Genomic DNA, 11,805 nt, shown 5'->3' with positions numbered 1-11,805 from the left:
CAGTGGGACAAGGTGAGCATTATACAAATGTACAAAAGGATGAAAAAAAAATCAGTTTCCTTTCCCGGATCTTTACATAAGGAGATCTATTTCAGTCTGCGTTTTCCTTTGCAAGGAGCCAGAGAAAGGACTCAGTGTAGTGGGATGGCTTTGATTCAGTTGTTTGGGGAAGCACATTAGCTTAAATATGTCTTCCACCCATGCAGTACTGCAGAGTTGAAAAGTGCGATGGAGTCCTACCCACATGGAGAATGGAAGCATTAACCGCAATAGGACATTACAAAGTTTTGGTTATTTAGCAGACTTTAAGCAAATTATTCATACTGCACCCTACTCATAATTATCTCTATTACTGTGTGCCTATACATTTATACATAAGCACACAAACACACTATGTATGTGTGTTTGTATATGTATAAATCAAGTATTTATAACACACATATAAATACATGAAAATACCACAGGTAGCGCTGATGGGGACGCATATGTATAATATGAATTCTGATATAATCTTTTCTAGCATAGTTCAAAGTGTTTTCTAAATAAGCCTGATTACAATGTTGGTTCAGTGTACGAGGATGTAGCCGAAGCTATAAGCATGATTATATATCACGATATTTCAGCTGCTTGTCATCTCACGTTTTCCATTTTGCTTTTCCAACTTCATGTCCTGCTTCACGAATTGATCGGTGCACTTGCTTTCTTGGATTGTTTGTATCCTGGAGTCTCCAGTGGACAGAACCACGGACTTCAGAGTTAGAACACTCAGATTACGTCCCATTGGTGCCAGAAGCTAACCTGGAGGTTTCTAGTACGCCACTTAACTTCTCCGAGTCCCAATACCCGCGCTCATAAAGAATGGGGATAATTGGCTACCAGATGTGAAAAGTGTCTGGAAAACTATTGAACAATTTGCAAATGGAAACGACTGTCAGACTGAGTTTGGGCTAGAGAATTAGGTTTGCCCCTACTACTGTTGGGATTTTTCACAAATTTGATAGCAGGCCATATTCTGTGATCATTACACAGGACGAGGATGTTCCTTTTCTCAAAATTAAAAGAGCATGAGAAGAGGGGATGGTGGAAGAACGGTGATGAATGAGTTAAGCTATTCGGTGGTTCATTCGATCTGGTATTCTTTCAATGAGAGATGTCTCTGAAATCAGTACATACTCTTGAGACAACAGAGAAAAAAATAAGAATAATGATCAGCAATATAAATAACTATAAAACTTTGCACTTGCATAGAACCTTTCATTTCAAGACCTTGAGGGACTTGTCAGAAGGTAAGAATTTTTTTTTTTTTTTTTTTTTTTTTTTTTTTTTTTGCTTTTTACTTTCGGAGGAAAACACAACATCGGAATGGAATAGAATGCTGCCATCTTCTCATTTGCCTTGAACAAATCCTTGCTTTAAAACTGCACAGCCCTTCTTGAATTTGATCCCTTAGCATATTTGTCTCCTTTGCTCTCTGTTAAAATAAAACAAATAACTTGCAGCTTCTCCCCCACCCCACCCCGTGCCCCTCCCTGCCCCACGCAGCTGGCCAGTCACGCAGAATGACAAGCGTGTGCAGGTTTTCAGGTCATCACTGATGGAATCTAGAGAGGTTTTGTACAAATCTGCCCCTTCTTCACTGCTTCCCAGAGTGCCACAGTGTTTTAACAGTACCATGGGTCCTTAATAGGATATATACGTGCAGGTATATATCATGGAGATATGGCTTTCGTTATATTATTATGTGTATTCTGGAGGGTATTTTTTTTTCACCGACAAAGAGAACAATCAACTCAACTCCCGTGTCTCATAGGCCAGCGCAGAACTTGAAGGGACTGTAGGGTTCATCTCGTCCAACCCCCTTCACTTGACCGGAGATGCTACTGCAATTCTTTTTGTTCTCTGTTAATCGACACTTTTGATTTTTTGAAAACTGGCTTTCGAAGCCTGTCGTGGAAAACAAGGTGCTCCAGGATTTAAGGGCGCAAGCAAAATCTAAACAGAGCAATTGCACCTTCAGAAACAAATATGAAATAAAATGTCCTAAGATGAATTAGAATCACTCACTTTCAATCTGGCTTGTGTTATAAAGATGTCAAGTTAGCAAAAATTCCCCTCACAGAGGGTAGCAAGTTTTCTTGAGGAACAGAAATAGTTTTCTTCCTTGGTAAAACTGATCATCCAAACAACTGTAAATTTCTATTTAAATTTACAACCTTTTTTTGCAAACACCATGACTATACCCAAAAGCACACCTCCGAAGCTCGGTCTGGGCACAGCTTCCCAATGGCATGCTGTGCCTGAATTTTTACTTCTTTTAATGGAATGAAAAAAAAAAAAAGAAAACAAACCCAAACAGCATACTGACAATGGAGTACTCTTGGAATGAAACCACTCTCCCAACCAGAACCCAGAGCAAGGTCTTGGCCTGTGCACACTGAACATCAATGCATGTGATGCCCCCAGGGTGAGGTTTCTTTTCCCTTAGGAATTGAGTGTTCCCTTCCCACAGTCCCACAGTTGGTTCGACGTGGCTTCGGGGTCCGTATTCGTTAAAACCCATCACCACCATACAACCCAGAGACATTTATACTTAGCTAATGAACTCCATTAGCTTCCCCTAAGTATATCAGTTATACCTTTTATGGATCTGCTCTACAAATCAGGGGCACGACGTCTGGAGCGGTAGTTTCTGCACACAAGGTATTAATCGACGAAGACCATGCACAATTTTGCTTGCACAGTTGAAAGGACGGGTGGGGTGGAGGGTAGGAGTCGGAGGAAGTGCTATCTGAAAAGTTCAATATAATGCCTCCGAACTTATAGCTTGTCCTATCTTTTCCAAGTCTTTGGCTTTCCCACCTGACCCTGAAATGATCTCTGGACAAGAATGCACCCATTTTCAGCTAAACTTGACAAAGGTTCAGTGGACAACACTTGGAAAAACAAACCAGTGCTATCACCGTGACCTGCAAAGACAAGACTGTCGGAGCGTGTGATGCGCCATCTTGCGTCCCATGGAAGCCATCTTTTCTCTCAACTACACCCTAGTGTTTCTGGTGATGGGAAAAGAATAGTCCATGGCACAGAGTTCAACAGTCTTTTTACTCCTCAGAAAGCTCCTCAGGGGAAGGTGCCGAATACATTCCTCCCAGCTAACAGTGGCTGGGTTTTTCCTAAGTAGGGACTGACGCCAGCTGATCCAAATGGTTGTCTTTGTTCCTCCCATACTGTGGTTTATAATAAATCTTCTTTCTCTCTGGTTTTAATCTCCCATAGATAAAGGCTTCCCAGATTAAACACAAGTTTTCCTGTTTCATACACAGGCTTAAGCCATCCAAAAACAATAAGAACAGTAATAATAATAAATAAATAGAAGTGAATCCATAGAAACTCTCGATGTCTGTACAGCAGAAGTGACAAAGTTTAAGTCAAATATTTGTTTTCCCTTTTTTTCATCCACATCAAAGGCAGGAATACAACAAGGCATTGTTAGTTGTGGTGGGCAAACTGGAGTGTCAGCTGATATAACAAATTAGGTTTGTTAAGGCCTTTGTCTATGCAGAGTTAATAGTAATGCAGAAGCCAGATTGATTCAAAACAAAGAGTAAGGACTGTAAAGCAAGGAAGACAAAAAAAAAAAAAAAAAAAAAAAAAACCCAAAAAACAAAAAAAGGGAGAGACAAAAGAAAAAGGAAAAAAGAAAAGAAAAACTAGGGAAGAAACCAAGGGAGATGGAAAGAGAGAAAGAGATAATGCCAAAAAGAAGTCCATACTGTGTCTGCGGATGGAGAAGTGCACATGGCTTCCCTCTGAAAGCCTCTCGGTGTCTTTGTTGTTAATACTGTCAGAGTGCAGAACAGCAGATTGATGGCATCCAGCGGCAGTTAAAAGACGTTCATCCTCTCGGCCCATCTGAGGAGGTGCTTTGGGAAGGATCGGTCTGGGGAAAAGGGCCCTAGCCCAGAATATCCAGGTAGACCGGAGATGCCTTGGCCAAGTTCTGAAGGAGGGTGTGGATGCCCTTGATGTTCTTCCTCATGTGGGGCTCTCGCTGCCAGCACCCCAGCATCAACTCATACACCTCCTGGGGGCATGTTCTAGGTCGCTGCAAGACTCGGCCCTGAGTGATGCATTCTATCACCTGGACGGGACAGAGACCGAAGACAGAATCAGACAAGAGGAAAAACAGTGCAGTGAAACAGATGTCAGTGCCAGGAGAGGGCTGCTTTAAAGAAACCCACTCGGCGTTCACTTGTTTTGGAAGCAAGAGAGCAATTACCACGGGCTGGTAAATCGTGGTTAATTTGATTGGTTTCTGTCCCTTTTTCGTGCCACACTGACGTCACTACACTGGCAGAGAAATGCTTTATCTCTGTGGGGTGCTTCTAGACCTCACCCTGGAATTGCAACGTGTTTTAGTCTTACTGGCCTGAGATGGAACCTGGAACTTTCGTGTCAGGGCGCTGACTGATAAGGGAACTTCAAGCCGTAGAAATGAGTGGTTATTCTGGATTTCAGAGCTGGGGTAAGAGACAGATGTGGGGCTTGAAGAAGACGCAAGGTGCCTGACCAAGAAGCTATGCCTCACATACAGACATATCTACAAAATAATTAAAATAGGGAAACAAAACACTACAACGTTCTAGTGAAATGTTAAAAAAAAAAAAAAAAAAAAGAGCCCTGAATCCTTAGTGGAATACTACCAAAAATCTAGCTGTGTTAGCAAACACTGCTTTGCTTTCTCTAGAACTCTTAAATTCAGAGAGTGACGATACTTTGGCCGTGACATTTAGGTACAGAGCAGGCCATGTGGGAGGTGACACTCCCAACAAGGCCACACAACATCATCTCCTGGCCTCCAGCCGAGGGATGCCTCTCAACATCGGCCCTCAGGGGTCTCGCTCAGCCCACTGCGCACCTCGTTGTTCGACAGCTGGTACCAGGGCTGTTTGCCGTACGTGAAGATCTCCCACAACACGACTCCCAGGCTCCAGACATCACTTTCTGTGGTGAACTTCCTGTACATGATGCTCTCTGGAGGCATCCAGCGAATGGGTAACATCGTGTGGCCACCGACCTGGTAGAAAGTGGGGGGAACAGGAGGCGTCAGTCACCCGAAAACCAAGTCCCCATCATTAGCGGGAAAAGTGTAGAATAGAAACGGGAGGGGGGCACTTTGTCCCTTTCCTTTATTTGTATTTATTAACTTTAATTATTTATAAAATACATGAGGGAAATACAATTTCTTGATAATCTCAAGCAACAGAGACAAGAGGGCAAAGAATAGTCAAAGTATTTTTTTTTCATATTGTTTCCTATTCTCTCTTGAAACTAAATAGGGCAGAGATGATGACTGGACGGGTGTTCATCGTGGATAAAACATACACTCACACACACACACACACACACACACACACGTGCTTTCTGGTATGAAGAGGACCCAGTCTTCTAATTAACAAGATCACTTTGACCAGGAAACAAGTAGGGAGCTCTGTCCAAAATGACCCACCAAGTGACTCTACTTTCTTAGCAAGGCCAGAGCCTCCTTCCACTGGGTCTTAGGATGAGCACACAGTGTTGCCTCAAATACCCTGGCCACCATGATCCAGCCACGGGCACAGCAGAAATTATTATTCCCATTTTACAGGTGAGGCAGCTGAGGTTCAGACTGCTATGGACACAAAGAAGTCAGGTCTTTGGACTCCGAGCTTAGGACGTTCCTCTACTACAATTGAGCTTCTGTACAAAAACAAATAAGTAAATACAGTTTTGAAAAAGTCCATTTTAGTAAAAAACACCGAAGCTGAGGTGTTAGATGGCAAGGGTTTTAGCACAGACACAGAGTACTTTGTTTGACAAGGACACCTGTTTATGATTTCCTACTTCCCAGAGAAAAGTTAAGAATTTCACTTTTGGATTTGTAGCACATCAGGGCTGTCTGATTTTAAACCATGATCAAATTTCTGCACAGCAGCCCTAGGTGTAGCAGGTCCCACTTTTCAGGCCGAAAACCCCAGCACTGCCAGCTCAAATGCGCTGCCTGATGCTGGGGTAGCAGGTGGTCACGTAGACAGCAGGAGTCAGACCTGATGACAACCGTCAGCCCCTGAGCTCTTAGACTGATGCCACATTGAGTTTCTGCCCGATTACAATTGTCGGTGTCCGTTTCTGCCTCATTAAAGGGAAGAAATGGACTAAGAGTACGTGAAAAGGGCTGTTCAACTCCTGAGCCCGAGTTGCTGAGAGTGTCAGAGATGTCTAATATGCTCGGTGATTTCCAATGATGCTCTTGGCATCAAAGGAACCTTGAGTGTCAATGGAGGAGGGCATGTTGTGTTTTTTTCCCTCCATTCTTCTATGTACAAGGACCCCAAATCTGACAAGTAGGGACATAAATTCCTGGGTCAGGGGTAGGGTGGTCCCAAATCTTTGATGTATATATGTATATGTATGTGAATATACATATATATGTATATACAAATATATATACTCATACATACACATATAGAGGTAGGTTGCCTTCCATCACCTTTCAATGTCCTCCCTTGCTTTTCACCATGTGGTGACAGGGAGTCACTGTTCCATGAGCACAGATTTCCCTCATGGAGCTGCCTGGGGACGCCTGAAGGTGATGTCAGTACTTAACCATCAGGCTTGATATTCAAAACACAACTCGTGTGACACAGGCATTGGCAGACCAGAAAGGATGCCAGTGGCCATATCAGTGCGGCCATGTTGGTGCCGTTGACCTGCTGAGTAACTGCCCGGCTCACAGCCCTGTAACCCCATGCGCCCAAGACTTTGGGAACAGGAAATCTGCCCATGCACAAGAGGTTCCCAATGTTTCCAGATACTCATGAGGACTCAAAGAACCAAGGTGGAATGGTCCCCTCAGGTGCTGGCAGCCATATACCAGCACCAAGGAGAAGGTTTGTGGCAGCACAGGAGCAACTTAGTGCAGACTCCGTGGACTGTGAGGTCTCCGCGCAAATTTTTTTTTTTTAAGTTTATGTATTTATTTTGAGAGAGAGAGAGAGAGAGAGAGAATATCCCAAGCAGGCTCTGCACTGTCAGCGCAGAGGCTGACACGGGGCTCGATCTCAAGAACCACGAGTTCATAACCTGAGCCGAAACCAAAGGTTGGACGATCAACCAACTGAGCCACCCAGGCACCCCTCTGTGCAGGTTTTTAGGGAAAAACACATATTTATTTATTTTGGGGGAATATTGAAAATAGAACCCAGATTTATGATCAGTATATAGTTGGTCTGTAGGGGATAAAAAGATCAGTAGGACATTATGGACAAACATGTGGTATTCTTTTGGACACCACAGGCCTCAAAAATATTAAGAGCTAGCTCACTGCAAAGGTTATGTCAAATATGCTGTAAGCTGTAACTTGCTTCACTTCTTGGAGAGTCATGATGCACACAGCCTTCTTGAAGTGTCTCAGGAGTTTGGCCGAAAAAAAAAAAAAAACAGATTTAATTTCGTTTAACATAGCAAATTCAACTAAGTTGAATGAGTGTTTGTGCAGGGGCAGGGGGAGTGGAGACAGAGAGAGAGACACAGAGAGTGAATCGCTTACATACATGTAGAATCAGACAACTAAAGATACACCGTGGGATGCGTTAACCTAGCAAGATACTATGCTTTCTATATTCTTATGCATTCACACCGGTAATGCCACGGACAACGCTCAGCTCGTGATCGTAGAAACGATCCAGGGCACACTCCAGTGCACTGTTTCCTAGTTGGGTATCCCTGACTAGTTGCCAAACCTCTCTGTGCCCAAGCTGCTCCAACTATAAAATATAGGTTGCAATATATACCTCCCACGGTTATCGTGAGGTAAACACTCAGACAGTATTTGTGAAAGTGCCTTATGAATCTCAGTGCACTAATACAATCATGCTGTGTCTTCCTTCTCTGTAACCTTGAATACATCTTATCTCCTCCATTCTGCAGGCATTAAAAGGGCCAACACATAAGACTCTCCTAGATGGCTCACTCTCCATTGGCGAGTGCTCTGGGACCCCTCTGGTTGTGGCACCTCCCACTTTTTCTACCCCATGTTGTTAGTGGCCAAAGAAAAAAGCTCCTGCTTCCTTCAAAGGAGTGAAAAGATTCAAATTTTGATTTACGTGTTTTCCCATCTGATCATTTGTTTTATGCCTGCAGTCTCTTCGGGACACATTTTTCACGTTAATTCTTTCAAGCGTCCCTTCTGGGATTTCACACACGCTGTTATAAATAATGCTTTCCTTGTTCTGATGTCAAACGGGTGAGTGGTGGGAGAATCTAATAAAAGTTCAGGCAGGGTTCACAAGTTTTCTAAACCCATTTAGAACATTTCTGAACATTTCTTTTGCAGGCCTTTCTCAGGATTTTGGAGCATGTCATAAAAAGTAGACCAAGGGGGGCGGGAATAGAGTCACCGTTGTTACAAATTACTGTCATATTCCAGTCACAGTGACTGGATGGCTTTTGGATTTCACAAAACCACATACTGTGTGGCAACAAACACAACGAGGCATTTGTTTTGTATTGTGCCACCTGGCAACTTGCCCTCGTATCCTGGCTTAAATATTTGTGAGATGGAATGCGACCCCAAGCAGGACACGGGGAGTCAGAACCGTCGCTTCGAGTTCTGGACACTCCGTGGTGCCAGGCAAGGCTCTGCAGTGATCAAGGCAGGTCAGGAGCTTGCTCTTCCCCAAACTCACCAGATTGGATTGATGCCAGATGGGAAATCCAGGTAGCTGGGGAGTTGACTTGGACGTGAGATTTTTATTTTCTTCAACCCAGCACTGTGGGGTTCTAGACCCTGCTATGCTCTTAACTAGCTCAGCTAAGCCACACGTTAGGTCTGGCTTATTGGTAAAATGTGACAGGTTAGACCAGCTTTTGATTACTTTTAGCACAAAAAACTGTGGTTCTGTAATCACCCACCACCACTTGGCCACTGTGGTCATCCATCAGCACAGAGGAGTTCACCTTTACAGACAATTTCCACTCAAAGAATTTCCACTTGGACCCAGTAGTTACCCTCGGGGTAAGACATTGGTTTACCTTCATATTGCAAATTAATGCACCCAGATTTCAGAGAGTTTAAGTAGCTTACCTAACGGCACACAATAATGTCTGCCAGTGGACATCGTGTACTTATTCCAATGGGTCACTCTGCACGTCTGGCTTCTGCAATCTCTAAGACATGCCCTATGCCCAGCCCACAGGTCCCATTGTGTGGCTCCTTACCCAGGCTGAACCTACTCATGCCTCTTGGAAGTTTGATCTCCTTTCCTTTCAAACTACTCTCCAAAGATCTCCTGAAGGTGAGCTCAAATTCCACCATTTCAAGAAACTCTCTGTCCTGCTACAGCTCACTGAGTTCTCCACAGGTAGTCGGGCGCCCCTCAACATGGCACACAGTCCCTTCTTTTGTTAACAGATTACATACCTGAAGAAGGATGGGTGCCTCTCATTTACGTCTGGACAGGCATGAGGGGGCTGGTTGGTAAGCATATCATGTCTTTGAATGAGTTTCTTATGAGTGCTTATATTAGGAGTGTTATTCTCAACATGTTCTTTTAAAGAGATCACTGTTCACTACTTTCCGATCTAACCTCAGATAACTTCTCTGAACTCCTGACAGAACCAACCTTAAATTAAATGGATGGAAACTGGCTCATCCATTTGATGCCACAAATAAGATCCACTTAGTGAAATTCATAACTTCTTAAAATTCAACCCCAAATACTGGAGTTCACAAGGGGTATGAGAGCTGTCTGAGTTGTGTGGGGAACCCCATCCATTCCTTGGTTTGCCATCTGTGCAGTAGATGGGGGAGTCTCTGGTGCAGACATGAAACTATTTGATTTAGGAATGAAGTCTAGAAGAAAGATGTCATGATGCATAATATGGAGGAGTATCATTCTACATATAGTGATTAGCATCTCATATCCTTTGAGGATGGAGAAAGAGGGCAGACTAAAGAAGAAAGTTAGCGAAAGAGCAAAGGGCTGATGATCATCTTGGCTGCTGAATCATTGCAACTTGCTTCAGTCAGTGAAACTAATCAGAACAATGTCTGAGTCCTGTGGTCAAAGAGAAATTCCATAGTGCCTAAAATAAATCAAGTTATGGAAAATAATTGATCCTGTTTTTCTTTTCCTTTCTTTTCTTTTCTTCTCTTTTCTTTTCTTTTTAGAGCAGGCGAGAAAGAGAGAGAGAGAGAGAGAGAGAGAGAGAGAGAGAGAGAGAGAGAGAATAAGCAGGGGAGGGGCAGAAGGAGAGAGAGACAGAAAATCCTAAGCAGGACCCACATCCAGCATACCCAGTATGGAGCTGGATGCAGGGCTCAATCTCACAACCATTAGATTATGACCTTAGCCCAAATTAAGAGTCAGATACTTAACCAACTGAGCCACCCAGGTGCCCCTGGATCCTGTTGAGACATATCAAGAAAAGAACTGTTCAGTTATATCTTAATGTTTATTTCCCTGACACTTCATAATTTTGATGGTGACGTATATAGGATGATCTGGTTAAAACCAAAACAACTTGTGCTCTAGTTAAAATACCTAAGCCTGAGCATCCTTTAAACATACTTGTTTGAAAGGTGTGTAAGACAATAAATCCTAAAGAAAATACTGAAAGTCCATTGGTAAAATTGGCTTTTTGCTTGAAAACAATGACTTCATTATTTTTATTTTATTTTATTTTATTTTTTTTTAATTTTTTTTAAACTTTTTTTTTTTCAACGTTTATTTATTTTTGGGACAGAGAGAGACAGAGCATGAACGGGGGAGGGGCAGAGAGAGAGGGAGACACAGAATCGGAAACAGGCTCCAGGCTCCGAGCCATCAGCCCAGAGCCTGACGCGGGGCTCGAACTCACGGACCGCGAGATCGTGACCTGGCTGAAGTCAGACGCTTAACCGACTGCACCACCCAGGCGCCCCGACTTCATTATTTTTAAGTCAAATTGGATACATCTAATCAGTTCAACTGCAGTATTTCTTATCCAAGGGGTACTCTTTGGGTACATGCTCTTTGGTCACTTGGTTGTAAATTGTGAAAATTCCCTATGGCTTGACAAACAGTATGATTTATTTTTCTACATTGGAAAACTAGGACTTGGGGAAGTCATGGAATTTCCTGGGCAAGTGTAGATGTGAACTGGTGACCAACAATACTGAAGACAACTCTTCCTCCCACCGCTCTTCACTACAAGATCCTAGGTTCTTTCTCACTGTTATAAATATATAAAGCATCTTTATTGCTGGAACAAGTTAACAAAGGAATACACATCCTATTTTCCCGGTGGGCTAGGAGATGAGAGAGGAGGGAACAAGCTTAGCTCTCCTTTTTCCATTGGGCTTCATATAAAATGCATCGACCATCCTCCCTATTCCCTCATCCTCTTCTCAACTCTTTCCTCCCCTTCTCCCTTCCCATTCCCTTCTCTCCCTTCCTCTTCTCTTTTCCTATTACATCTATTCTTCTCAGTGTGGCCCCTTCCAGTTCCATTCCTGCTCCATTTCCTTGAATTCCCCTCAAATCTCACCTGTCCAGTTCCATTCCAAAAGACAATGTTATATTTCATCTTGTCCAATTCTTTCATCTCCCCCAAATGATCATGTGTGTCCCCACCACAACTCATTCTCCAGCCACCATGAGGTCTAGTCTCCTCTCTGTTTGTATGAGGCACAGTGGGAGGCTGGAGCTTGTCCACAGATCCAAAGCAAATGCTTAGCTGGCTTTGAAACTACTGGTGATTTAAAGGTGAGTAATGCTAATCTGG

At 43.3% G+C, this 11,805-nt stretch overlaps 1 protein-coding gene across 2 annotated transcripts in view; it reads right to left on the bottom strand.

Annotated features, from left to right (window-relative positions):
* Positions 1 to 3,721: 3,721 nt before the first annotated feature.
* NTRK2 (neurotrophic receptor tyrosine kinase 2) overlaps positions 3,722 to 11,805 on the bottom strand; it is a 328,951-nt gene continuing 320,867 nt past the window's right edge. For both annotated transcript variants that reach the window (XM_030293721.1, XM_030293722.1), the window contains 2 exons: positions 4,919 to 5,077; positions 3,722 to 4,141 (listed from right to left, as the gene is read on the bottom strand). In XM_030293721.1, coding sequence (XP_030149581.1) covers positions 3,956 to 4,141; positions 4,919 to 5,077 — 345 coding nt within the window. In that variant the 3' untranslated portion in view covers positions 3,722 to 3,955. The remainder of the gene's footprint in view (positions 4,142 to 4,918; positions 5,078 to 11,805) is intronic.

The sequence above is a fragment of the Lynx canadensis genome, chromosome D4 (assembly GCF_007474595.2).
Source record: "Lynx canadensis isolate LIC74 chromosome D4, mLynCan4.pri.v2, whole genome shotgun sequence".
NCBI classification, from domain to species: domain Eukaryota; kingdom Metazoa; phylum Chordata; class Mammalia; order Carnivora; family Felidae; genus Lynx; species Lynx canadensis.
Note: the sequence above shows the minus strand (reverse complement) of the source record. Positions and strands in the feature narration are given on the sequence as shown.